Below are 25,775 nucleotides of genomic sequence, written 5' to 3'. Positions count from 1 at the left end.
CACCCACGATCTCCCCTATAACTATCTACCGTATGTACTGTATTTGCTGCAATTGCCAATGATCGATCTGCAGCGAAGATAACATATTGACGAGGCTATTCCCCTTTCAGCCTAGTGCCACAGGTCGCAGTTCTTTCCGGCGTCTTCTGGCGGGGAAAGGCGGGGCCATCCTTCCCAGACAGGAAAGGCGCTGTCATCCGCAGGGCGCGCTCGTGGAAGTCTCTAGTATGACTCGATTGATGCCATTTTTCCCCTGCTCTCTCGCATCGTCTCGCATCGCTCGCACACCGCTCTTGTCATCATAGCTCCAGCTTTGAGCACGTACAAAATCGCCATAAAGAGGCGGACCGACACGGTCTCCATCTCTCACATATCTTTCCCCCCCATCCTTCCCTCTCTTCTCGTTCCCCTTTCTCGCCCCGTAATCCTTACAACCCACGCCATATTACCCGTCTTACGAATCCTCTCCCCTAGCTTATCATTTCTGCCTGATTGTCTCATTAATTAGTCTGCGGAAGTCTGCTTCGTGCGCGGACTTTACCCGTCCCGACGCATTTGATTCGAGCGTTGTCTTAGACAGTCAGCAGCTGAAAGAAAATCCCCACCATTGGAAACGCATACCGATAATGGAGTACTTCAATTTTGAAGAGGCCAGCTTCTCCTCCAACATTATGCAGGACGACGTCGCATCGGACTGTCTGGAGATGGATGAGGCAGATGCCGTTGAGAACTTTGACTCGCTCTTCTTCGACAAGAGCTTTCAGCTGCACTCTAGTTCGGCAGCTGCGGCTGAGACGGAGCATCTTTCCCATCCTGAACTGGAGGCCCTGCCAGTGGTCTCTTCGTCTGACATCCCTGAACCCGTTGCTGGCAGCGAGTATCCGATGTTCCGGTCGACGGAGCCATGTGATTTCTGTCGACGTATGGGATTTGACTGTTTTCTTATCCAGAGAGGTGTGCTGAACAATGGCTGTACTTGCTGTGTATCACTTTATCGAGAGTGTAGTTTCACTCATGCTAAAGCTCCTGGGAAATTCTTGCATACGCTCCATACCGTGGGTGAAGACGCAGTTACCTCGACTGGTGGCCTGACTGGAAGACGAGCTTTAAAGTCTGTTGGTTCTAATAAATTTGATGACCTAGAATCCCGCGGGAGAAAAAGTGGCGCTCGTTTCGGGCGCGACCCTGTTCGTATTCTGAAAACCTGGCTTTCCGAGCACTATCAGCACCCGTATCCGACTGAAGAAGAGAAAATTGAGCTCAAAGAACGAACCGGCTTGAAACGTAGTCAGATTGCAAATTGGCTGGCTAATGCTCGTCGTCGTGGAAAAGTGCGACCACCAGCACGCAGTATTTCCCCCATTCCGGGGGCCGTCAATATTCCTGGACAGTCTTCTACCTCCTCCTCGTCATCGTCTCCCAGCATTGACATGTCCCTGATGACACCTCTTGAACGATGGAAGCACTCTCCTCCTGAAAACGAACCGGCGTCCACCAGCGCTATTATTCGAGCCATGGCTAGTACACCTTTCCGATCAAACTCGCCCTCACACCACCAGCAACAGCAATTCCAACCACGTCCTTCGCTTTCTGGACATGGTAAATCTGTCTCGAGAAAGACTGGCTCGAGCAACGACTCTAGCTCTATGTTCCAAGCCCCGTCTGTCAGCAGTTTTGAAACCGAGAACAAATCATCAATTTCGGATTTTTCATTTGCCTCTGCATTTTCCCACCGGTCTTCTCAGCACTCGTTGAACTCGTCTGACCGGAAGGAGCGTCGTAGGCGACGTAAACAAATCCCACCTGTGCCTCCTTTCGAGCGACAGAAGACCCGAGGAGCTCGGATTTTCCAATGCACATTCTGTACTGATTCGTTCCCAGCTAAGTATGACTGGCAACGTCACGAAAAGTCTCTTCACCTTGCCCTCGAAAAATGGGGTTGTGCTCCACAAGGAGGAGTGATGTTGACATCTGATGGGCAAAAGGCTTGCGCTTTCTGTAGAGAACCCAATCCGACCGAAGATCACTTAGAGACACACAATTATTCGTCATGCCAAGAAAAGACAATGCAGGAACGCACGTTTTACCGCAAAGATCACCTAAACCAACATCTGCGATTGATGCATAATGTTAAATTTGACTCTTGGATGAATCAGTGGCGGAGCACAACAAGCGAGATCAAGTCCCGGTGCGGGTTTTGCGATGCCCAGTTCACCACATGGAAGGATCGAGCCGATCACTTGGCACAACACTTTAAGAATGGTGCTGATATGTCACAGTGGAAAGGCGATTGGGGCTTCGAACCGTACGTTCGGCGTCTAGTTGAGAATGCAGTTCCCCCATATCTCATCGCAGAAGACCGAGTGTCGCCTAACCCGTATAAGGCAGCTTGGCCAAGCAATGCCTCAAACCGCTCGTCGTCACAGTTGCGGGTCTCACAAGATGCAAATTGCTTCGTGCGCCTAGAACGAGAACTGAAGTCATTTATCGAGGGCAAATTAGAAGCGGGCATCATTCCTAGTGATCAATCTATTCAGGATCAAGGCCGGATCACTATTTACGGATCCGACGACACCTGGAACCAGACCTGCGCCGACAACCCAGTTTGGTTAAGTATTCTGAAACGAGATTGCGGAATCGCGGCAGTTCCTGATTCGGAACACTTACAACTTGACGATTTGGGTATGCAACCTCCCTATGCGGGCGGAATACAACGACCACCATTGGAAACGAATCCTATGGCTGGACATTTGCGCAAGACCTGGCTTAGCAAGGTCTCGTTGGATAGCCCTGCCGCCTCAGGATCTGGACTACATAGCCCAGGTTTCCCTTCCAGCGGCTTTCATTCCGCGGCTCCAAGTATGCCGGGTAGTCTGGCAGGCAGTTTCGTGGGTAGCACCGGGGTTTCCTCTGGAGTTCATGTACCAGGCTTGTCGAGTGGCTGGAGCAGTGGTTTCTCTGCAGCTGATCAGTCATCTTCAGCGCCAGTAAGCGCTATGGCCGATCCTTATGCGGGAGTGGGTTTGGACTCTGACTTCCTCGAGCAATTCGACAAAAATTTAGCTACTCTTCCTGCAGGTATAGAAAATTTCGGGGCAACTGATTTCAACCTACAAGAGTTTCCTTCTGAAGAAGCTCCCCAATATGGGCAGCCAGCCAAAAACGGACAAGTTTATCCGCTGAGCACATCCGAAACGCAGCCCATCTCTATTCCCACTGGGACCAGTCTTGATCAAAATCTGCAGCAATATGCGGATTTATCGTACATGGAGGGATCGAATTATCAGTAGAATTCCACGCAGCTCTCTCGGTATTTAATAACGATATGCTAGATTTTGATAATAGATGGATTTGTAAAAAGAATCCAAAATAAGATATTTTATACTACGAGAATGAAAGCGATCAGCGAGTTAAATAAAGAAGTTTAGGTTCACAAATGTGTTGGGTACCATATCTAATCAACACGCCCTATGATTTACATGGCATGTGCACCAATCAAATGACCTCATACGGGCCGTAAACCGACGATGTTGACTGTAGGGCGTCGTTTCTTACCCACATGGAACCTATTCAACCACTAACACGCCGAGTCAAGCATAAGGCGTGAAACTCCACGCCAGTGTCAGAATCAAGTACATGTAGCCCATTGCTTGTGCAACAAGAGAGCTTCCAAAATGTCACTTTTGGCGGGGGATCGATGACTCCCACACCAGCTTCGAGCTGTTGGTTAGGATTCCGAGGCATCCTCCTCATCAATGATGCAGAGTTACACGGTAGCATTGCAGACTTGGCTATATAGTAAGTTTTAACGGCGCGTTCCTGGGTCGCCGGGGCGGGTTAAACCCATCGCGGATCCCGATCAAGCCTCATGACTCCGCCTGGCACCAATACATGTACGTCTAGGAGTCATGGGACTACAATATTAAACAAATTAATCAAGACTGAAAAAAACCGCAAGCAGCTGGAGTAAACAAATATTAACCGACGCCTAAAGCTCCCAATGACTGCGAAAATCCTGTTGATGTTGTCATGGGTGAGGGCTTCTATTGGCTAGACAGCGTTACCTTCGTATCTTGAGGAAAGGCACACAGACCATACGGCAATATCCGTATGGCTCCTTTCGGCATTTGATCCGGAGGAGCCTATGTAGTAGTACTAGAGTATGAGGTCAATGCTTCTGCTTCATTTTTGATGCGGGATTGATCGTCGATTAATCAGTCATTCAGTTGTAAGCGAGTATGGCCAGAGGATCAGGGCGATTATTGATTTTGGGTTTGGTGATCGACCTAGATAGAAAGAAGCCGCAGCTAGCCGGAAAGCCACTGCAACTTTCTCAGCCTCGAGCAAGCCAACGACATCATTGTTGATGCATGAATGATAAAAGATACAACCTTCCGGCCTGTCAGTAGTGGGGTGTCGATGTATGAAGCCTATCTGTTGTTGGCAGCTGCGAACTTAGCGTGGCAACCAAAGGCTTGTTTTTGAGCCTTCATCACCGCGCACAACGTGGTTGGCTGACAGACTGTACAACAAGCGATAGCGTGGCGGCTCCATTGGCCAGTGTGAATACAACCTTCCATTTCGGGGGCGGCAGGTGGAAATGAAAGTCTCATGTGTGAGCCAATCAGTGATCTCACAAGTAACAAGCAAATTCATTGAGTGGCATGGACAATTGGACGTCCACGGTACAGTGACCTGGCTGAAGCAGGATGCGGACTAGCGGCGAGCTCTATCTAGCGAGCTTAACCTTATCCAAGCTAGCCGGCCCCTGTGCCTTCCATCTGTTGATGCCTCGCGTCGATCTCTCCTGAATCGGAATCTGGACCTTCCTTTCTGTGCTGGCTACTCCGGCTTCTGATTGCAGATCTCACAGCGCCACGTTGTATCGCGCCTCGACACTATGGCTAATCATCTTCTGAATAGATACCATCCAGTATATGGCACCCTTCGGCCTAACAGCTCGTCAGGCTATGGCTCTGAGGGGAGGGGGACTGAGTGTTGGTGCTGGACGAGAGGAAAAGACATATAAAGCAGCTTAGGCCTCCTAGATGGAGAACTTCTCTGTTGCTCGTCAGTGATCAGCATTCCCCATTTGTCTATCCTTTCTCTTTTCCATACTCCATTACAAGATGGTTTCATCCAAGTCTGTCGTGACTGGCCTGGCCCTGTCGGCCCTTGTGGGTGCTGCACCCACCAAGACAACAAAGTTCTCCATCGACCAGGTCGCCGTGCCCAAAATGCACTATGTCGCCCCAGCCGTTCACTATGCTCGCGCTCTGGCCAAGTACGGGGCTGAGATCCCTGCCCATGTTGCTGCCGCTGCTGCGTCCGCCCAGTCCGGCTCTGCAACAAATACCCCTGTAAACGGCGATGAGGAGTATGTTACTCCTGTCACCGTTGGTGACAGCACTGTGAACCTAGACTTCGACACTGGTTCTGCTGATCTGTATGTTGAATCCATCGCCAAAGGCGATTAACCTAGAATTACATACTGATCGTTCTTCCTAGCTGGGTCTACACCTCCAGCACCTCTGGAGGTGCTGGCCACAACTTCTACACGCCCAGCGCCAACGCCAACCAGATCTCTGGCGCTACCTGGCAAATTAGCTACGGCGATGGCAGCTCTGCCAGCGGTGATGTCTACCAGGACACCGTTGTCGTCGGTGGTGTGACTGCCACGTCTCAAGCAATTGAGGCCGCTCAGACTGTCAGCAGTGAATTCTCTTCCGATACCAGCAACGACGGCTTGCTCGGTCTTGCCTGGAGCAGCATCAACACTGTCCAGCCCACCCCGCAAAACACCTTTTATGCCAACGTCCAGAGCTCTCTTGCCACCCCCGTTTTCGCTGTTACCTTGAAGCACAACGCTCCTGGTACCTATGACTTCGGATTCATCGACAGCTCCAAATACACCGGTACCCTTGCTTATACCCCCGTTGACAACAGCCAGGGTTTCTGGTCCTTCACTGCCGACTCCTATGCCATTGGCGGTTCTTCCAGCAGCACTTCCCTCACCGGTATCGCCGACACTGGCACCACCCTCCTGCTTCTCGATGACACCACTGTTTCCAACTACTACGCCCAGGTCAGTGGTGCTGAGAACTCCTCTTCTCAAGGTGGCTGGGTTTTCGACTGCTCTACCACTCTCCCTGACTTCTCCGTTACCATTAACGGTTACACCGCCACTGTTCCTGGCTCTTACATCAACTATGCCCAACAGAATGGCCAATGCTTCGGTGGTATTCAGTCTGCCGGTAGCATCGGTTTCAATATCTTCGGTGATGTCTTCCTCAAGAGCCAGTATGTCGTTTTTGATGGCGCGAATGTTCAGCTTGGCTTTGCCGCCCAGGCTTAAATTACATCTTTGATCGGGACTGCTGAAAGGATGTGAAAATTGGAAGCGGCTGAAAAGTGAAAAAATGATGTATGTGAGAATATTATGAAATTTGATGAGTATTTTGAACATTATCATTCCAGTAAATGTAAACACTTGAAACAAGGTAAAACGTCTATAGTCTCCTACAATTTCCACCATGGTCAAAACCGAAGGCATGAAAGGCCAGTATTGGGATATCTTATGACAAGCTTTGATTGTAATATTTACGTCTTATGACGAAAATTGAAAAATAGGGGCCTAGAAAAGCAAGCCATACCTTAGAACCGAAAAAGCATCTGTTTGGCGAGGGGTATTAACATCGGGGCAGTGGAGATACTTGACATAGCTGCTTTTCCCCCAGCTATTCTACTGCCTAGAAACTCCGTTGTTTAGCTTTCAACAGGGGTATTTCCTATGGATCAATATGGAGCATTAGGGCACTGTACTAACGATTAGATACACCGCCCGAGTTGGGCCCCCCGGAATAGTAGTGTTACCCCGACGAAGCTATGAGAGGGAATTCATGCGGGGCTGTATTACTAGTACACTGTACAACTTTGCATGTTGGTTCCCGAACGTATTCGCCAGGTGCTTTCTTTCTAGATAATACCTGCGAGGCCAATTTTGAGGAAATCGTGAATTTTAACTCATTATGATAAATAATTATGAACAAAGATTATCGCCGTAACTGGGATCAGAAATATTCCTGCTTCGTCAATCTGGAAGACGGCATATCAGCAAGTCATAGAGTACAAGCACCTCTCTCCCCTCGACAAGCTAAACATTTTAGAGCACTGTTCCCATGTTCACGTGAACAGCCTTGATCTGGCTGTAAGCCTCGAGACCAGCCTCTCCAAGCTCACGGCCAATTCCAGACTGTTTGACACCACCAAATGGAACGCGCGGGTCGCTGTCTTGAGAACTGTTGATCCAGACCATGCCGGACTCAATCTCAGCTGCGACACGGTGGCCACGCTGGAGGTTTGTAGTGAAGACAGCTGCACCGAGACCGTAGGTTGTGTTATTTGCACGACTGATGGCTTCCTCTTCTGTTTCGAAAGAAGCTATGGCCACAACAGGGCCAAATATCTCTTCCTGACAGATACGCATCGAGTCGTTGACATCGGTGAAGACGGTAGGAGCGATGAAAAATCCCTTGCTGAAATCTGTACTGCTGCCTTCTTCCCTGTAAGGCTCTCCGCCTGTGAGGACAGTAGCGCCTTCGGATTTTCCAATCTCAATGTAATCAAGAATACGCTCGTACTGTGCACGGGTGACTTGTGGGCCCTGGAAGGTAGACTCGTCCCATTGATTTCCAACTTTAGAGGTGCTCTTGACGGCCTCCTTGTACTTCTCAATAAAGGTGTTGTAAATCTCCTTTTGGACGAAGATACGAGATGTAGCGGTGCAAATCTGGCCTTGGTTATACATAATTCCAGAATGAGACCACTTAACTGCCTGTTCAAGATCGGCATCACTGAAAACCAAAAGGGGTGATTTTCCTCCAGTCTCGAGAGTAATGTTCTTCAAAGTAGCGGATGCCATTTTCATTATTTGGCGGGCAGTAGCAGTCGAACCAGTGAATGCGACTTTATCGACCAGAGGATGCTCCACCAAGGCAGAACCAGCTTCCCGGCCGTAGCCATTAACGATGTTGACCACACCAGGAGGGAAGCCGGCTTCCTTGATCAGCTCTGCAAGAATCAACACGCTCAGGGGGGTCTGTTCGGCAGGCTTCAACACAACGGTGTTACCGCAGGCCAGGGCTGGACCGAGTTTCCAAGCAGCCATTGAGAGGGGAAAGTTCCATGGGATGATCTGGCCCACCACACCAATAGGTTGGCGCAGAGTATAGGCGAACTTCTCAGGGGTTGTGCTAATGGTCTGTCCGAACGTCTTGTCGGCCCATCCGCTGTAGTACCGGAGGGTCAAGGCCACTTCTCCCAGATCGTCGTTCAATGCAACCGAGTATGGCTTGCCGTTGTCCCATGCTTCAATTGTAGCCAGAATTTCTCTTTTCTCCTCCACCAAGTCGGCGAGGCGGGCCATCAAACGACCGCGGTCGGTAGGGGGGAGCAGCTTCCAGGACGAGTGCTTGAGGGCAGCGTGGGCAGCTTTCACAGCTCGGTCGACATCGTCAGCACTGGCGGCATGGATCGTGACAATCTCTTTCTCGGTGCTAGGCGCTGGTTAGCACAGAATGGTTTCATGCAACCCGTACGACTTACGCAGGATCAATGGACACGATGGTGCCGCCATTGCCCTTGACGAACTCGTTGTTGATGAAGAGTCCGGTGGGCAGCTTGTATTTCTGGCCGTTGGGCGCAGTGAGGTCGACAGCGAGGTCAGCCATGATGGAGTCTGAGGGCAGGGCCAGCTGGGGGCTAGAGGATGACGAAAATGAAGAGGAGAATGAAGAGGGAAATGCAGACGAAAATGAAGAGTGCGAGGAGGAGAGGGAGTGCAGCGAAGATAAACAGCAGGAGCGAAAAGCTGCGCCGGTCGTGGCTGCCTTCCCCGCCCCAGCAAGCAGCGGCTGCACGCAGCGACGTAGAGTACCCCGCACGGCGAGCATCGCTGCGTGCTGTTCTTTTTCCTGCACTTCTTATCTCTTCTTGTTCTCGCCCACTACTCCTCCCGATACAGCTGGGTGATGGTAATGGCAATGGCATGCCATTGGAGCTGCACGCCGCGATTAGTCGCGATAACCCGCCGTTTTCTCGTGCGAGCGCCCCGATTGGGAATCTCGTGCCGACATCAAGGGAATTCTCGCATCTAGGCGCGTCACTAGCCCGCTTCCAGAAAAAGCAGTTAAATCGGCCAGAGGATGCCGTGTTGGTCCTAGTTACACCTGGTGCTGGATATCGACATTGAGATATCAATCTCCAGATTCTCTACGCGGACAATGTTATAAATAATATGCGCAGCTGACATTTCGCGCTACAGCCGGCGTGTGCTTAAGGCCTAGTGCTTATGGGACCGACCGTTTGGGTCTCCCCAGACCTGGCACTTTTCCTTATCCTTAGTCTCCTCATCCTTGGTCACCCCTTCTTTTTGTCCCTGAAGGCTGAGAGACATATTTAATTCCTACTTGTAAATTTTTTGTTGGACTCAGTCGCCGATAGCACTGAAACTTTCAATTTTATCGACTCACCAGCAGGATCCGTTCCCGAAACAAGGGTATTACTTGAAAATGCCTACAGGAAGCTGTCTATGCGGAGATATTAAGATCGTTTACACAGGCAATCCACAGTATACAGTACGTTCTCTTTGCATTCCAAGTCCGAGTGTGTCACAAGGTTCTAATATTGCACTCCAGGCCGTATGCTACTGCCATGACGACCGCAAAATCAACAATTTCCAAGTCTTCCAAATTCCCAAGGCCAACTTTGCTGTGTCACAGGGCGAGCCAAAGGTTTACACCAAAAAATCCGACCATGGCAATGTCAGTCGGCGCCACTCAATATGCCTGTTGTCTTCTAGCTAGCTGACAAGCTCTTCAGGATATCCATAACCACTTCTGTGGCGCCTGCGGAACCACGCTGTTCCGTACCGGCGGCGAGCCGCGAATGAAGGATAACGTGGGCCTGCGAGCTGGCGTGCTTGATGACCAGAGCATTCTGGACATTCCTCCTAAGGTGGAGGTATATGTAGAGCGCCGGCCGCCATGGATCAAACAGATCGAGGGTGCAATCCAGCTCAATGGCAAATACAAGATTGTTTCATAATTGGGTTTGCTGCGCGTGCTTTTTGGACGCATGATGCTGCTTTTGCCAAGCTGGGGCCAGTAAAAGCCTGTGCAAGTGGCCGCAACAATTCAACGCAACTGACACGTCAACGCTAAATTCTTTGTATTTTTGATATTTTTGTATCTCAAGTTTTTTTCGATAAAGTTCGCAGTCTTAAATTTGTCAGATTTGACTATATATGCCTCTACAACCGAGCAAATTCTGAATTTACATTCATCATCATAGCCAATTACTCACAGCGACATACCATTTGAACCTGTGAGGCCTTAACCTTCTTGTCCAGTATTCTTCTTATAAGTGTCCACCAGTGCTAAATTCCTGCCAAGGTTGAACTCAAAGTCTCCATGTTCCTGCAACCCAGCCTCGAACAATTTCTGAATTCGCTGCTGGACCTCCGGAATGGAACGACACTGCATAAAGGCGTCTTGTGTTTGTCGAATACCAGCCGGACTAGGGATTCCGGCACGGTTATTGATGATTGCCTTCGTTTGGGCTACGGGGAATTTGGGGAATGAAGCAATCCGACGAGCTAGAGCGTCAACAAACCCATCTAGTTCTGAGTCTGGAAGCGCACGGTTAATCCAGTTGTAGAGCTCCGCCGTTTTGGCGTCGAAATCATCACTGCCCAGGCAGATTTCCAGTGCTCTTGACCGGCCCACAAGTCGAGGCAGCCACTCAAGACAACCTCCTCCCGGCACAACACCAGACCCGACTTCGGGTTGGCCCCAGATGGCCTTTTCGACGCTTGCAAATCTCATGTCGCAGGACAGGGCAAATTCGCTACCGATACCCCGCACACGTCCTCGAATCATACAGATACTGACGACCGGCATCTGAGCCAGTCGTTGCACAAACAGAGCCCAACTTTTCTCCGGCACCCGCAGCGCTTTAGAGCCATTGACCAGATCGACATGCATGATGAAGTAGTCCGTGGCACTGCTGTCAAACACTATCACTTGAACTTCTTGATCCCGCTCTAGCTCGTTGAGCAGCGTCCACAAGCCCTCGTATATTTCTGGAGTCATGAGGTTCATGGGAGGGTCGTTGAAGGTAGCCCGCCAGTAGCGAGGCGTTACCTTGGTGATGATGAGCACCTGGGGTTTTGCAGTTGATTCCATCGCGAGAATCTTTCTTTCAATGGTTTTTACCTGTTTCAATTCCCCTCAAACACCCAAGTGCATGGAATTTAACCACTTCCTGAGATGATAAGTTATTAGTGAACATTCTTTAGAAGTATTACCGAGGCCATCAGAGGGTGCGCCCGATCAAACATCCGCGGGTATGTAGGTTAACTGCTGCATAATAGTGGTTGCTCATTCACGTCTTATAGTTCAGTATACCCACATACCATCCATCTCCGATTACGCCGATTGGTTCCCGACCATATGGTCAGACCAGCTCGGCAATGTCCGGCTCTTTTGCCTCTTTAGGTTTACCAGCTTGCGGGGATAGGTGATCCCCGCATTGAATGCGCATTCCTGCGATGATTTCTTTCTCTTTGACGAGGTATTTTTATTCGTCCAGACAGGGGTCCAGTCCATCCTTTCCGAAATGTCCTTGTCATCGCTAGGGACACAGTTGCAAGTCCACACAGATACAGGTGCGAAAAAGCGCGGCCCAAAGGCTTGTCAGTCTTGTCGCCGTCGAAAGGTACGATGTGATGTCTGGAATCGAGGGCCGCCGTGCTCGAATTGTCAGCACGACGAGATTGCATGTACCCTGCCAGACAACAAGCGAAGAAGGTAAGAGATTGAATATGAGAGTCATAAAGAGTTGGAATTTTAAAAGCTGTTTTTTAGGAAAAACTGGGCCTATAAATACAATTCTACCAATCTCGTCCAGGACGAGACCTTCAATTGTGAAATGCGAGTTTCAAACGGGAGTTGTACGCAGCAGGCATCAAATACCGATATCAACGCACACGTGTTTGATGTCACACATATCATGGGTAAGCCGCAATGCTGATAGTGTCCAGTATAACCATCTATTGACAAGACTACATATGTAGAAGGACCACAAAGTCCTAACGCAAGCCCCGATATGGATGTTTCAATTGATTTGCCTGTTTTCGCGCCTTTTTGGGGTGAGATTTCTCACCATATCCCAAGGTCCAAGCCAGATTGTCCGATACTGCCATCCTTTTTGACACCGCTACCAAAGAATATTGCAGACGAGGAGCACGAGTACCTATCCCAGAAAGGCGCTTTAACCGTTCCTGCATCACGACTTCGGAATCGGCTCTTGCAGTCCTACATTGAGCATATACATGGATTCATGCCGGTGATAGATCTGAATGAGTTCACGAGCATGATAGAAGGTAGCAGTGGCACTTTGAGCCTGCTATTATTCCAAGCAGTGATGTTCGCCGGAGTCGCATTCGTAGATATGGCATTTCTTCGAGAAATTGGCTTCGAGGACCGAAAAGTCGCACAACGATATTTCTTCAACAAGGTTAAAGTTAGTATCAGTGATGAGAAGAAGAATATGCTTTCTAATTCCAATTTCCGCCTTGCATAGGTACTCTACGATGCGGGCTACGAGACCGATCGCATCACCATCATTCAGTCACTGCTTCTTATGACGTTGTGGTACGAATCTCCAGATAGCCCAAAGGATAACTGCTATTGGATGTCGCTTGCGTCGTATCTAGGAAGCACGATTGGCTTGTACAAAGACCCGACCCAGTCCAGGATGGCCAGCAGCAAACAACGACTGTGGAAACGATTAGCGTGGGTATGCTTTGTGAGAGACCAGGTGCTCCATTTGGGGATGAGCCGGCCGGCAGAAGTGAAAAAGGAGAATTTCAACGTGCCCATGATTACCTTAGATGATTTTGACATTGATCCGGTCAGTATCGACGTCTCCTGCGTGCCGGTCGATTGCCACCTGGCCCGGAGCTCCACCATTCTCCAGAAGTTGGCCGCCATGTGCATCCAACAAATGAAGTTGTCTCTTTGCGTGGCCGACGTCTTGAGCTTGCGATACTCGGTACAGCATTTCAAACAGGGACAAGAAGGCCCAGCTGGAGTTGGAGTTGTCTCGTCGACGAATACGTTACAGCCAAACAACGTCGATCTAGAATCATCGCCAATTCACCAATGTTATCTGGAACTCCGCACGTGGTACACCATGCTCCCCGAGGAAGCCATATACTCACGACCCTCTGACCTACCCTTGATCGGACTAGAAGAGACTCTCACAGTCCATCGTGGTCTGCTGCACCTGCAATATCACGCAACCATGAGTGCGCTGTATCGGCCGCAGGTTCTGCGAGCTGCGAGTTGGAGTCATTCAGAATCGCATCGCGCTCGACTAGAGGTACTCCAGGAAGCTGCCGGTCGCATCACAGAAATCAGCAATGATCTCTTCGAGCTCGACTTACTACGTTTCTTCACCACAGCCGGATGCGGCTTCCTGCTACCCGCACTCACATTCTATTTGGCCGGCATCTTGACTGGAACCAAGGAAGTCCAGCAGGCCAGCATCCGAAGCTTCGCGAAATGCATGCGAGTACTCCAGCGCCTGCGCGAAACGAGCATCGCTGCAGATTTTGTCAGTCAGTTTCTTCTCACAGCCCTGCAGAGGCACGGCCTCAACGGCGGCCAGGGGGGCTTTCCGTCAGGTCTGATGAACGTCGATTCCGTCCTGAACACTAACTCGGATGCGAACCTGTATGCACAAATGCCGCAGGCCGCCTTCTCTGACAGTGGCGGTGGCCTGTGGTCCAGAGAAGATCTCGGGAACTTGAATGGACACTCGTCAACAGTAGGGATGAAATCCCCAAGTTTCTCACTAACAGCGGGAATGGACATAGACTCATTCACCGATCTTTTCGACTTGTGGACTTATACTCCCCTTCATGATTCAGGTAATCTCGACTGTAATCAGGCTGTAGACAATTCTGTTCGGAATACGAATTCGGGTTATATGTCCCAGATGGACCTCGAATGGTTTCTAGGCGCTTCAGGTGCACATACATAAGTGCAAGTCTCACGGCGGTGGAGGCATAAATAACAAACAATAAATTATTGAACAATAAGGTCACCACAAAGATCCGAAAGCGAAATTTATCACATTCCGTCCATTTTAGTAGTAGAATTATCTTCCTAGCGTGTATAATTAGTCTGTAGGAATAGTACTTTTATTACAGATTTAAAGACGGTTCTTAGAGCCTGTTCAAGAAGTAGTTTCTAACACTTTCACGATAAGATTTCATAAAATACATCGCTCTGTCTCGTTACTGCAATACTGTACTAGTCGCCGAGTTTGTCTCGGCGAGATTCCCATCTCTCGGTACAACGAACTATTTGGGACAAGGTTCGAACGTTAAAAGTATACATCATACCGAGGCACAGGTTTCTCGAATTGAGGAATCCCCCACTATATCTACGTAGTTATGTTCTGATATCTACGGTCAGTGTACGAAGACCAATTTCAGACTTTGGTTACCGACATCTTACACCATGTCCTCCCCACAAGGCAAGAAACCTACCATTCTCTTTGTCCCAGGATCTTTCTGTCCTCCCTTCTTTTACACTTCGGTGTCAGATGCGCTCGAGCGAGATGGGTATGAAACTGTGATCGAGCCTCTGCTATCGGCGAATCGTGCGCCGCCAGACCCTGCAGCGACTATGTATGAAGACGCGAGTATTCTATCAAGCAGGATTGCCACGCTATGTGACGAAAACAAGGATGTGGTGCTAGTCATGCATTCTTATGGCGGTGTCGTGGGCAGCGAGGCATCCAAGGGTCTGTCCAAAAAGGGACGGGAAGCAGCAGGCAAAAAGGGGGGCATTACAAAACTCATCTATGTCACCGCAGTGGTACCAGAGATTGGGCAGTCTCTAAAGGATGTCATGGGCGATTTACTTCCCAGCCATCTCATAGTTGAGGTAAGCTAAACCTAACCCATTTTTTCTAAGGGATTGCCAAGGCCAATGTATATTTTGTTTCTAAATACGTCTAGGGCGAGTATATGTCTCACGTTATTGAGCCAAGTGCAGCCATCACTTTTTCTGATATCCCATTAGATGAAGGTGTAGAATGGGTGAAAAAGATGTCCTTGCATTCTGTCCGTAGCTTTGCAGAACCTCTCACCTACGCAGGCTACATGGACATCCCGTCAACGTTTATCTTCTGCGAGCAGGACCAAATTTTGCCTCTGGATTTTCAGCGAAGAAGAGTTCAAACCATTGAGCGCTGTAGCGGTCATTCTCTGGCCACCCTGTCTCTCGTTGCTGGCCATTGCCCTAATGTCAGCAGGCCCATAGATCTTGCAAAAACCATTCAAAAAGCTCTAGTTGATAGTTAGGAGATAATTAAGAGATAAAGAGAATCTACCGCTTCAATAAATGGACTATTTTTCTGTTTAGATGCTCTAAGATATAAATTACTAGTACTTCCAATATTAGAGAAAAAATAACTTTTTCTCGTTGAATTTTATACGAAGAGGTTACAGCCTTTCTTCGGTTACAGCGGTACCTAGGTAGTTATGATTCAACGTTGGGATAAGACATTGATACAATTCATACATGTACTTTATTGCCATGATACCTAAGTTTTGGGTGCCTAAAGTGAGAGTAGGATATGGTGCTTGTCGGTCCCTCTGGCGGCCCGTACTCGGGCCTCGTCGGCTTTGGTCGGTACGATTTCCTAATTTGGTTTAATATAGGTTACCATTACGGTTAGAATTCCCCAGACTTAAGTATAGAGCTTCAGTCGACCCCGGATTTTGAACCCCAGAATTTCATTTTGCTATTATAGACATCGTTGCAATGGCGAGACTAACTCTTTACAACGTGTTCGTCTGCCTAGGCGTGGCCCTTGCAGCCTACGCCTATGGCTTCGGTTTTGCCGTTTTCGGTACCAGCATTGGCCAGCCAGGGTTTTATCAGTATTTTGACTTGGATCGTAAGTACCAACAAACAAGAAGAACTATTAAGGGCCAAGACTGATTCCCATGGCCAGCGAACAGCAGTTACACGGCAAAGTAAATCGGCACTCCCCAGACCAAAAGTCTTAGACAAATGTTGACCTTTTTTTGATTTTCCTATGGAGCAGTATCATCGGAGCTGTGAACTCTCTCTTTGCCTTTGGGAGTTTGGTTGGTGCAATCATCCAGGCATCGATAGCCGATCGGTTTGGGCGAAGGAAGGCACTGGCAGTTGGCGCTGTCTGGGCACTGGTCGGCGGTGCCCTGACAGCAGGGTCTGTGACCATCTCCATGTTGATCGTCGTCCGCATTTTCCAGGGTCTGGGCCTAGGCATGTTGATTTGCTTGGTTCAGCTGTACCTGACCGAGGTGGCACCCGCACACCGACGCGGTTTGCTTTCGGGATTGACTGCAATGAGCCTGGCATTTGGCTACGTGGTGTACGTGATCACTCGAAGACAGCCAAATAGGGGCGAGACTAACTACGGTTCGATACATGTAGTTGTGCTTGGATATCAGTGGGGACATATTCGTCAACGAACCTGACACTTCAATGGCGGCTACCACTGTCTCTAGCCTGTGTAGGGCCACTTGGCCTTCTAATCTGCCTCCCATTTGTCCCAGGTATATCTCCTCCTCGTCCCACCAGTAAATGTCTAAATGATGGAAACAGAATCACCACGATGGCTGAGCTGGACCGGACAAGATGATGAAGCCTGGAAGGTCATTTCAAGGCTCCATCACGATCCAAACGATCCAACAGACGCTGCTGCTCGCGCAGAACTGTTCCAGATCAAAGCGCAGGTGGAGATGGATAAGTTGGAGAAACCGGGATACCGCCAAATCTTGTCTAAGCCGTCATGGCGACATCGAGCAATATTGGTGTTTTTTATCCAGTAAGTAGTCACTTTAAGAATTTCTCGCATGACTTATAAACTGAATGAAGTTTTCAGGTTCGCATCCCAATCGACCGGAGTGAGATCCCAAATATGAGTTACGTGGAGGTGCTTACATCTAACAATTCTCTAGGTCCTCGGCATCAATAACTTTTCTATCTTGATCTATCAAAGTCTCGGGATGGGTGGAAGGATGTCCCTAATCATGTACGGTAAGCAAAGCCATTATCATTCTGTCATTTTCTTTCCCTTTTCACTCTGATGATTCTTTTAGGGCTGTACGCTATCGTTGGAACCGGCGCAAACTGGATAGTTGGACTTACCGTGGACAGGGTGGGCAGACGGACAAGCTTCTGTAAGTCTGACGATGAGATCTGTTATCCCAATGATGCAGACTGCTGACCCTGAAAGTGATCGGCTTCCCATTATGCGCGATTTGCCTCCTGATCGAAGCGGTTTTGCAGTCACAGTATCTCGGTACCGACAACAAGGCAGGAAACGCCGGTTGCCTCGTGCTCCTTTTCGCTTACATTTCCGTTTACGAGTTTGTTGACGTAGCATCCTATATCTGGCCCGCCGAAGTCTTCCCAACCACAATCCGTGCAAAAGGTCTGGGTATTACGATGGCGGGTTATTTCCTCGGTGCAATCACATACACCACTCCATCGGCCCTTGCGTTTAAGAACATGTGAGAGTTATTTCGTTCCATCTGTTTACTATTGCTGACTTGGGGATCGATATATATAGTAAATGGGGAATGTACCTTTTGTGGATGGGGCTGTGTATTGTTTCGACGATAATCACCTATTTCTTCATTCCGGAAACAAAGAATATTCCGCTCGAGGAGCTGGGAGCCTTCTTCGGAGACGAGATTGCTGTGCATTTGACAGGTGATGAGGATGACAAGGAGAAAGCCGAGGTCGTCCATAAGGCCTGATCCTGACATGTCAGGCTTGGAACAGTTCTGAGACCGCGACGACGTTGGATACGAGTCGATATTAACTGATATTGGGAACTCATTTAACCCTAAGAATATCAGTTGTTGAGATATTGATTGACATAGCTGGGGCATGTGACTCTAGGAAACAAGTATAAATTTGATTGACTTTTCCTACGGAAATACTAGTACCCTTATTAATTGATAACAATCGATATCCCGAGAAACCATTGAAAACTTCGAATTGTGATCATTACCCACAAAAAAGGTGAGTATGTAAATAGCCTATCTTTATTAATTTCACTTCGCCAAACAATACATGTAACGTATTTACTAGTCATTCAGGTATCCGAGGATTCGATTCTTCTAATGCAGATCGTGCGTTGAAACGTAAGATGCCTGCATGAAAAGATATCAGAGATGGTTATCTATTAATAACTGTTATCGCATGTCAGGCGGGGTCAACCGGGACGCCGCTAAAAACTTGAATCGATTGACATGTGAAACTTGACATTTCGACATTTTCCAATTTAAAAGCAATTTTGTTTTATTTCTATCATTTAAAATCCGATTATCAGAGCTAGAATTACCAATATTTTCATTTCAGCGTGTCAATCTATTAATTATCGCCTAAAATCGTCGGTCTTGCCTATCATGCTTCCAGCTTCTATCCGGCAACGGCTATGTCTGCTAAACTCTTCCAATTCGCCTCTGCCGGTTTCCCAGGAGTCTCTTAACCCGACTCCATACCTTGGATTCAGCCTCATTTCGGCATCAGAGCCTCGTCTAAGTCACTATGAAGAATTCCCTAACCCGTCATCGCGCCCGGCTACCGCAGATAGCAAGGAATCGAGCCCTTCCGTATCCACACACGGCTCGGGGACCTCAACGCCAGAAGTAGATCGCTCGACAGCCGTATCGGTGTATGAAGGCGACTCGGGGTTGAAATGGAATAGGGTCGTTCCTGGTATTAAGCTTTTAAAGCCTAATCGAATGCAAAGATGCAGTCGCTAATGAGTTGATGTATATGTATAGCTTTTAATCTTCTCCGGAATGCTGGGTTTGAGGCTCAGCAACCAAATTCCGATACGCGCCTGATAAGAAGACTCTATATCAATGGCCTGGGCTATTTACTAGAAGCGTTGCCCTCGGATTTATCTAGTGAAGAGGCTCGTGCAATCCAAGACCGCCTTCCAGAAGCCATCAAACCCGAGTCAGATGAGACTTATAATAGATTGACGATGCAAGAGAAAGCAGCACGGCAGAGCCCACCGTCCTATTTACACCGTATAATTGCTGCTCTGATTGTTTACGGCTTTGTCCTCATACATTTCATCATTCCGTATGCAAAGACACTGTTGCAGTCCGTATACAGGTATGAGAAAAACCATCGGATTGCAACACGATTTCTGACTACGGCACTCGAAACTGCTGACGGCATCGGCAAAAGTGCAAATAATGCCAGCTCAACCCTCATCACCTTGAGCGAGGGTAGACTCGTCGCCGCGGTGGTCAATCTTATAGCTTGGTTCCTTGAAGCTGTTGCTGGCGGGGTGTATGATGGGGTTGGTGAAGGGCTTATTGTTCTGGGAGCTATTCGGCCTAGCTCCGATTTACAGGCCCGGCCAAAACCAGACCGGCATTGATAGACAGATATTGTTACCATATATAGTGTAGTTTTCGCACCTCCGGAAAGTCTTATATCGACCCCAGACTGCCTCTGGCCCATGATTTAACTTTGTTGAGCAAAAAGACACTTCGTAAGCTCTCCAACGAGGCAAAAATGCATTGACCGGGAATCGAACCCGGGGCTGCTGTTAATTATGTCTCCATGAAGGTGTTTCTTTAAACTATTTCCATCAGAAACTGTTCAATCAAAACGCGTGGAAGACAGCAATGTTGCCATTACACCATCAATGCGTGTGCTGTGGGGAACGGCTTCATGTGACATATAATCAGCTATCCGAATTCAATGCAAAATGTTGATTTTTTCGCTGCAAAAGGCATACTTTATATAGAATCGGCGTCTCGGCGTCGGCGGATTCTGCCGGGCCGGGGAGACCCTTACCGCCTTACGACCTCGCCGCGTTGTCATCTGGCCAATCACAGCGAGTTTGCAGACGCTTTTCGTCTCATGCCTCCCTCCGATGAGGCTGCAATTAGCTCTTCTTCTTGTGGTTTCACATGATTAATTCTCATTCAATATTTCATCAGCCCTATATGTCAAACACACCAGAGTGTGCTAGCCGGTCGGCTTACTGTTCTGTGCTGGCTGCCGGAATCTGGAGGCTCCGCTGCGACGCTCCATTGATCAGTGACATTGACCATTGATTCTATTTCCCATCACAATGTCGTCGCACAAATTCCCCAACATACCGTCCCTGCGAAAGCAACAGCTCTCATTGGAATTGTACGTCGAAAGCACTTTTCTTTAAAGAGACCTCCAGACTAATCGACGTGATCCCTGAACTAGTGCGAGCTTGAAGCATGCCGCCCCTCCTGGAGTCTACGTGAGCATCAACAATCCCGCCGATCCGACCTTGTGGTCCGGCGTGTTCTTCGTTCGAAGTGGTACGATCACGACCATTTCATTTCCCTCGTAACCTCTATTCATAACCAGACTCCAGGCCCCTATGCGTCGGCAATCCTTCGTTTCGCAATCCGGTTCCCCGCCTCCTATCCTGAGCTTCCTCCACTAGTCACATTCAACACCGACATATTCCACCCGCTCGTGGTCCCATTGACAACATACACATTCACGACGGGTTCTTCGAACGAAGCGCCTGTCAGTGCAACCGACGAAGAGCGACTATCACCCGGCGCGTTCAGCCTGCGACATGGGTTCCCTCACTGGTTTGGCAGGGCGCAAAGGACTGCAAGCAACTCCGTGACGCCGTCGCGAAACATCAGTGGAGGAAGCATTGAGAGTAATAACAATACCAGCGAGAGTGCAGACAATGAACAATCCAATGCAAACGAGGCAGATAACCGTGATGCTCCCAGTGAGTCTGTCGCGCCAAGCACACCAAAAAAGCAAACTGGAGAGGGATCTCTCGTTGCCTCCCCGAAAGAAAATGTTTCTCGAATATCTCCGCTCCCTGCGAACACGCCCTATACCGATAAAGAAAGGGCTGTCCCTGTCGTGACACTACTGGATTATATCCGGTCGACGTTCGATGACGAGACGGTACTCGATTCGCTTCCCCTTGAGGCTGCTGGAAATCCCGGGGCATGGCATGCCTGGAAAGCACATCGTCGAAATGCAAAAGGAACCAAGAATCAATCATATGGGTCTGGCACTGCAACACCCGATAGAAGAGGTGTACCCCAAGCACGTCTACCCGGCGAGTGGAATTGGGAAGGTGTCTGGGCGAAAAGAGTGTATAGCGGCGTGGAAGCGAGTCAATCTGATTCTGTGCTGTTTGGCAACGTTCCTCGTGCTGGGGATGACACAGTAAGCGCTACGTTCATCTGCCATGTAGGTCATTGTTATTAACATAGTCCTCAGATGCGTTTTCTGAACATCGACGACGCTACCCTAGCTAGCATCAAGGAAAAGATCCTCCCAGCCAGCAACGAGTGAGGCTGTCCACATTCAATCTGTCCTAGATACAAGCGTATACCCTGAACTGTTCTCAATGTTAAAGACTTGGCTTATTCATCCAGCCACGGGCTCGCACCTTCCCCTTCAAATGTTGTAGTGCCATAAACGGGCCACTAGATAGCTCCTTCTCCCAAGTTCCTTTGGGTCAGCAGTTGGCTTCCCTTTAGTCCATCTGCCTTTAATTCCCTGCTCGAGAAATATTTCGTGACCGTAGTCCTTAGGAGTATTATTCCATGCCTTGCAGCTGGTTCACCACAGCATCCTCGCTGTCGATATATCCATGAAACCGGTCAAGTGGAAGAAGACCGCTCTGACCCTGTCTTTAGTCATCGTCCCAATCGTCCTCCTCTTCTTCATTGTCGCTATTGCCGTCTCTTGCTCTGCCTTTTGGAGTGGCCAGAACCGCAACCATCGTCGTCACCGGTGGAAGATCTGGAGACGGGCAAATACTGACGAGAGCAGTCAACCAAGGAATACTGATCCTCCAAGGATATCGACATCTACGCAGGCAGCGAGTGCCATCGAGACTGATATCGAGTTTCAGACTCCAGTTCTGGGCCAAGAACACGTCTAGCCTGCGCGATTATCTCGACGAGTGCCATCAAATATTGGTTGTATCATTCAGTATGGACATGCATTGGGCTCCTCTGTGTATCGTCAAAAGGTCTCGTTCGCCGGCCACAGAGCCAAAAAAGCCGTATCGAAAAGAGCCTGTCACGCCTAGTAGAAGTTCCTCTATCAACTCAGACTCCCAGTTCAATCACATAGGCTCTACACTATCTGCCTCTATCACTCCACCCCTGGAAGGTCGACAAGCCTGCTTGGAAGTGCCCAAAGTCCGACGAAGTAGTGGAAAGTCATGTTTGCAACCAAGAAAGATGGGTCAATTGCATTCACAGTTGGACGATGATTCTAGGGTAGCGCTGGCAGGTGACGTGAGGGAACCATGTCTCCTAGACCCGCGCACGAAGGCTGCAATTCACAACCATGGCCAAAACAAACATGATCACAAAGCACAACACAGAATATCTCACTTCTTCCACACACTAGACAAAAGACTCTCTAGCCTGTCAACTCATGCTACATCAAAGCGCTCTTTGAGCCATACAATATCTCTTCGTTCCAATAGCAGAGACAGCCAATATGCAAAGCTTGACTTCAAGATGCAAAACTGTCCAGCTCCAATCTCCACAGTGAGGATGGAAATGCAGACAGAGAATTCCATTCAAACTGCTCAAGACACCGAGCTTTACATCCGTATCGCCATCACAGCGGATGTGAAATTGATCACTGGGCCTTTTACTCAATACAATAATTACATCGAAGCAGTGGTCCTCCTTAATATTATGTAAGTGTATAAAATTCCTCTTTGATTCTTCGTTCCAGGAAATGACTTAATGCTGGCTGGATTTAGGACTGTACAAGACGTCGACAAAGTCATCTCAATGGCCCAGGTTGTAATCGATACCTTGAGGGCAGAAGATTCTCTGGCAGTTGTCTGCGTCAACTCGGAGAAGAATGATTTCATTGAAGTTCTGATGCCGCTTTCTCAAGGTTCCAACGTTGATCTCAGGCGCTTGATGTCAGGGTATATCTCACTTGGTAGAGGGTTGTGGAAGGGTGGTTACGATGGTAATCTTCTAGGGGATGCCATTAACAAGGCTTCAGAGATATTGATGTATGAACATCGATTGAGACACGTTTTCTTGGTTTCCGTCATTTGCGATGGCATGCTCGATATTGCTGATCATTCCTCGGTGGGATTCTCTACTGTTACAACTAATGACCGTCATTACCTCGGAATAAATCCACGCCTTGGCTGGCATGTTCATTGCGAAATGGATGCTAATGGTGTTGCCATTTCGTCCCTCCAGCACAAACTTAACAAAGTCGTTCACCATGTTCGCTCTGCTATTGCTCCCGGTAATATCACTAGCCTTCAACTCGAGCTATTTCCTGGACTAGGGTGCTTTCTACAGAGTCAACCAAAAAGGTCATTGGATTCACTTCGTCCAGGAGAATGCTGGAAACTGATAGTCAAGGTGAAAGCTTGTAAGGAACATCAAATCAATCGTCTCGAGCAGGGTATCAAATCACTGCTTCGCTGCAATGATGCCGAGGAAGACGGAGATGGCGCCATTCTCTCGGCGAAGTTGGCTTTCAAACACTCCCTCTTGCCTTTTTGTTCACACATGATTGCTAAATCCTGTCACGCCTCCGAGCAATTGTTTTGACATGAAGTATGAAAATTGGTTGGCATAGCAGACTAGAAGGAAGAAGTGGTTCATATTGGTAACCCTGGATTATCATTTATTATTTTATCGAATTGCCAGGAAGTTATGGTCCATTGCATAGCAAGTAATAGTTAGCACAAACAATCCTCGTTTAGTCAATCAATCATTATATTAATACAACCTGGTCCAACCTTGCATATGTATATGCCACTCTCATATTAATTCCTTGCAGCATCTTCAAGTATTATCCCATCTTTCCTTTAGCCACAGGCCTGATACCCATTTCCTCCCACAGCGGTTCCCCATCATCATCGAATCGCGCCCATTGAAAAAACGAACACCCTTTCTTCCCAGGCGAATATCCAGCATAGCACATCCACATATACCGGCCGTAATTCTCATGTTTCCGTTGCACACATCGCAGAATTGTCGGCAAGCCACATCGACAGCGTGGGATGTTCTGTGGGTCGAAAGACTTGCGCCAGCATCGGTAAGTGACATTAATACGCCTATTCCCCGCTATAGGATGCGGAGAGATTGTCAGAGCGGTTGGAACGGAGTGTTTCCACTCCTCCTGCATCTCTGCATGCATAACTAAAAGTGAGTTGTGCGGGAGATGGATTGAGATTTGGCCCTGGGTATCGGATACTCTGTCAGATGAGTGGGATTTGGTTACGTCTTGTTTATTCTCTTGATCATTGTCTCGAGGCACGACCCTTCGAACGCGAAACTCCCTAGCAACGCCCAGACTCAAGCTCCCGATCACTGCCCGTGGCCCAAGATACGTCAACTGATCCGAATGCCATCCCAGATTCTCCTGCGGCCCGGTGTAACAGTTCACGACCGCTGCATTTGGAAGCCATTCATCCGGGGATTGGTATTTAAGCTTTTTGCCTCCCGGATAATGAGACTTTATACGTGCCTGAATTTCACGATTCACGGCTTTCTGCACCTTCTCAGAAACAGTATTCATCAGCGGCGAGAGCTTGCGCACGTTATTCCGGAACGAGCCGTTGTATACGAACTCCGAGCTGCGTTCCATCATTCCCTGCGCTTCGGAGACATATAGTTTAGATGTATGATGGCTCTGGACTTCGGTATCAAATAACTGGAACTTTTCGCATTCGTATGATTTGGCATCTTCAAGAAGCTCCTCCAGAAGCGCATTTGCTTGTGTCGGGGGCAGAAAGTTGTGGATTATGGAGCAGGGAGTATTGCGGGCGACGTCTTCGGGTGAGTAGAGGTAAAGCGTCTTTCCACGTTTCGTGAGCGGTTTCGACCAGCCTAGTGACGATGGGGGGATGGAAAAGGAGGATAATAGGGATGTTTGTATTCCTGGAATAGGGGTGGATTTGGACGCCTGCTCAATAGGTGAGGCTGGTGAGTCTTCGGTTTGTTCTGCATCTTCTTGTCCGGCGTCTATCGCAGCTGATGCAGCCTCAACACACCCTTCATACGAGATCAGCACATCTAGTAGTGCGGCTTCGTCGGAGTTTGGAAATAGGGATAGTAGCCTCGCCAGTTTCATGTCTGTGGACTCGTTCTCGTGATGCTCTTCCTGTTGCACTTGGTGTATTGCGCTTTGGTCCACTTCGAGATTTTGATTTTGCTCTTTAAGACCATTTTTCTGGGCATCGATCTCCGCATACGACTCAAAAAATAGTCTTCGTCGTTTCCGAGGAGCCTCTGCGCCCATTTTCTTGTATATTAATTAATTGCTTGTCATATTAGTTTAAGGCGAAAATAACGCGCGTGAGAGAGCTGAGGGGCAGGCTGATCTATGCGGTCGATGTGGCCAATTAGGTGCTGCTGACAAATCGTAATTACCTAAGAACGCTGTCATGAAGAAACATCGGAGGAGGCTCATACTCCTACAGCACAGCCAGGGTATAACTCTTCTTTAATTTTTTTGATAATTCTTCTCACATTCACAAAACAGCATCACCACATCTTGACATAGCTGCTCTCCACCCACGGCTCTCATTGGCCGAATGCTGCCCTGCCCGGCAGAACGTCACCGCCTGGGGATTACCTCGGCGTGGGCACC

General features: G+C 48.7%; 13 protein-coding genes and 1 non-coding gene across 14 annotated transcripts; 10 read left to right on the top strand and 4 right to left on the bottom strand.

Annotated features, from left to right (window-relative positions):
- Positions 1 to 626: 626 nt before the first annotated feature.
- Positions 627 to 3,290, top strand: BGW36DRAFT_294401 (uncharacterized protein; the record flags this gene model as incomplete). The annotated part of the gene is made up of 1 exon (XM_046211095.1): positions 627 to 3,290. One exon carries the CDS (start codon positions 627 to 629, stop codon positions 3,288 to 3,290), a length of 2,664 nt encoding a protein of 887 aa, XP_046073232.1.
- A 1,839-nt stretch (positions 3,291 to 5,129) lies between these two features.
- On the top strand, positions 5,130 to 6,355 carry BGW36DRAFT_293792 (aspartic proteinase II-1; the record flags this gene model as incomplete). Its single annotated transcript, XM_046211030.1, has 2 exons — positions 5,130 to 5,446; positions 5,509 to 6,355. The coding sequence occupies 2 exons, from the start codon at positions 5,130 to 5,132 to the stop codon at positions 6,353 to 6,355; spliced, it is 1,164 nt and encodes a 387-aa protein (XP_046073231.1).
- Positions 6,356 to 7,162: 807 nt separating this feature from the next.
- On the bottom strand, positions 7,163 to 8,729 carry BGW36DRAFT_426457 (aldehyde dehydrogenase; the record flags this gene model as incomplete). Its single annotated transcript, XM_046220273.1, has 2 exons — positions 7,163 to 8,555; positions 8,605 to 8,729. 2 exons carry the CDS (start codon positions 8,727 to 8,729, stop codon positions 7,163 to 7,165), a joined length of 1,518 nt encoding a protein of 505 aa, XP_046073230.1.
- On the top strand, positions 8,581 to 9,492 carry BGW36DRAFT_150337 (uncharacterized protein). Its single transcript, XM_046209501.1, has one exon. The coding sequence runs from the start codon at positions 8,768 to 8,770 to the stop codon at positions 9,248 to 9,250; it is 483 nt and encodes a 160-aa protein (XP_046073229.1). The 5' UTR covers positions 8,581 to 8,767; the 3' UTR covers positions 9,251 to 9,492.
- A 77-nt stretch (positions 9,493 to 9,569) lies between these two features.
- On the top strand, positions 9,570 to 10,104 carry BGW36DRAFT_426455 (Mss4-like protein; the record flags this gene model as incomplete). Its single annotated transcript, XM_046220272.1, has 3 exons — positions 9,570 to 9,635; positions 9,696 to 9,821; positions 9,880 to 10,104. 3 exons carry the CDS (start codon positions 9,570 to 9,572, stop codon positions 10,102 to 10,104), a joined length of 417 nt encoding a protein of 138 aa, XP_046073228.1.
- Positions 10,105 to 10,391: 287 nt separating this feature from the next.
- On the bottom strand, positions 10,392 to 11,243 carry BGW36DRAFT_358282 (ClpP/crotonase-like domain-containing protein; the record flags this gene model as incomplete). The annotated part of the gene is made up of 1 exon (XM_046213955.1): positions 10,392 to 11,243. The coding sequence occupies one exon, from the start codon at positions 11,241 to 11,243 to the stop codon at positions 10,392 to 10,394; it is 852 nt and encodes a 283-aa protein (XP_046073227.1).
- Positions 11,244 to 11,988: 745 nt separating this feature from the next.
- BGW36DRAFT_426453 (fungal-specific transcription factor domain-containing protein) lies at positions 11,989 to 14,106 on the top strand (the record flags this gene model as incomplete). The annotated part of the gene is made up of 3 exons (XM_046220271.1): positions 11,989 to 12,073; positions 12,134 to 12,582; positions 12,643 to 14,106. The coding sequence occupies 3 exons, from the start codon at positions 11,989 to 11,991 to the stop codon at positions 14,104 to 14,106; spliced, it is 1,998 nt and encodes a 665-aa protein (XP_046073226.1).
- A 482-nt stretch (positions 14,107 to 14,588) lies between these two features.
- BGW36DRAFT_396449 (Alpha/beta hydrolase fold-1) lies at positions 14,589 to 15,436 on the top strand (the record flags this gene model as incomplete). The annotated part of the gene is made up of 2 exons (XM_046218168.1): positions 14,589 to 15,017; positions 15,092 to 15,436. 2 exons carry the CDS (start codon positions 14,589 to 14,591, stop codon positions 15,434 to 15,436), a joined length of 774 nt encoding a protein of 257 aa, XP_046073225.1.
- Positions 15,437 to 15,899: 463 nt separating this feature from the next.
- Positions 15,900 to 17,921, top strand: BGW36DRAFT_448788 (general substrate transporter; the record flags this gene model as incomplete). Its single annotated transcript, XM_046221761.1, has 9 exons — positions 15,900 to 16,039; positions 16,183 to 16,497; positions 16,560 to 16,681; positions 16,731 to 16,953; positions 17,011 to 17,032; positions 17,087 to 17,165; positions 17,228 to 17,308; positions 17,365 to 17,641; positions 17,701 to 17,921. The coding sequence occupies 9 exons, from the start codon at positions 15,900 to 15,902 to the stop codon at positions 17,888 to 17,890; spliced, it is 1,449 nt and encodes a 482-aa protein (XP_046073224.1). The 3' UTR covers positions 17,891 to 17,921.
- A 469-nt stretch (positions 17,922 to 18,390) lies between these two features.
- Positions 18,391 to 19,811, top strand: BGW36DRAFT_340013 (uncharacterized protein). Its single transcript, XM_046213056.1, has 2 exons — positions 18,391 to 18,857; positions 18,926 to 19,811. Exons 1-2 carry the CDS (start codon positions 18,545 to 18,547, stop codon positions 19,534 to 19,536), a joined length of 924 nt encoding a protein of 307 aa, XP_046073223.1. The 5' UTR covers positions 18,391 to 18,544; the 3' UTR covers positions 19,537 to 19,811.
- Positions 19,675 to 19,810, bottom strand: BGW36DRAFT_t29. The gene has a single exon. It is a non-coding gene; the product is annotated as a tRNA-Gly (tRNA).
- Positions 19,812 to 20,002: 191 nt separating the features above from the next.
- BGW36DRAFT_376697 (putative ubiquitin-conjugating enzyme) lies at positions 20,003 to 21,961 on the top strand. Its single transcript, XM_046215915.1, has 4 exons — positions 20,003 to 20,300; positions 20,364 to 20,461; positions 20,518 to 21,344; positions 21,399 to 21,961. The coding sequence occupies exons 1-4, from the start codon at positions 20,239 to 20,241 to the stop codon at positions 21,471 to 21,473; spliced, it is 1,062 nt and encodes a 353-aa protein (XP_046073222.1). The 5' UTR covers positions 20,003 to 20,238; the 3' UTR covers positions 21,474 to 21,961.
- A 159-nt stretch (positions 21,962 to 22,120) lies between these two features.
- On the top strand, positions 22,121 to 23,850 carry BGW36DRAFT_448786 (uncharacterized protein; the record flags this gene model as incomplete). Its single annotated transcript, XM_046221760.1, has 2 exons — positions 22,121 to 22,842; positions 22,909 to 23,850. The coding sequence occupies 2 exons, from the start codon at positions 22,121 to 22,123 to the stop codon at positions 23,726 to 23,728; spliced, it is 1,542 nt and encodes a 513-aa protein (XP_046073221.1). The 3' UTR covers positions 23,729 to 23,850.
- Positions 23,851 to 25,486, bottom strand: BGW36DRAFT_150284 (putative CUE domain protein). The gene has a single exon (XM_046209500.1). The coding sequence runs from the start codon at positions 25,422 to 25,424 to the stop codon at positions 23,973 to 23,975; it is 1,452 nt and encodes a 483-aa protein (XP_046073220.1). The 5' UTR covers positions 25,425 to 25,486; the 3' UTR covers positions 23,851 to 23,972.
- Between the last annotated feature and the right edge of the window lie 289 nt (positions 25,487 to 25,775).

The sequence above is a fragment of the Talaromyces proteolyticus genome (assembly GCF_021365285.1).
Source record: "Talaromyces proteolyticus strain PMI_201 chromosome Unknown BGW36scaffold_5, whole genome shotgun sequence".
Classification (NCBI taxonomy): Eukaryota; Fungi; Ascomycota; class Eurotiomycetes; order Eurotiales; family Trichocomaceae; genus Talaromyces; species Talaromyces proteolyticus.
This window is presented reverse-complemented; position numbering and strand designations above follow the sequence as displayed.

Coding starts and splice junctions, on each gene's coding strand:
- BGW36DRAFT_376697 (XM_046215915.1), top strand. CDS start 20,239: ATGTCGTCGCACAAATTCCCCAACATACCGTCCCTGCGAAAGCAACAG. Junction 20,462..20,517: donor CGTGTTCTTCGTTCGAAGTG/GTACGATCACGA, acceptor ACCAGACTCCAG/GCCCCTATGCGTCGGCAATC. Junction 21,345..21,398: donor CTCGTGCTGGGGATGACACA/GTAAGCGCTACG, acceptor CATAGTCCTCAG/ATGCGTTTTCTGAACATCGA.
- BGW36DRAFT_340013 (XM_046213056.1), top strand. CDS start 18,545: ATGCTTCCAGCTTCTATCCGGCAACGGCTATGTCTGCTAAACTCTTCC. Junction 18,858..18,925: donor ATGGAATAGGGTCGTTCCTG/GTATTAAGCTTT, acceptor GTATATGTATAG/CTTTTAATCTTCTCCGGAAT.
- BGW36DRAFT_150337 (XM_046209501.1), top strand. CDS start 8,768: ATGACGAAAATGAAGAGGAGAATGAAGAGGGAAATGCAGACGAAAATG.
- BGW36DRAFT_150284 (XM_046209500.1), bottom strand. CDS start 25,424: ATGGGCGCAGAGGCTCCTCGGAAACGACGAAGACTATTTTTTGAGTCG.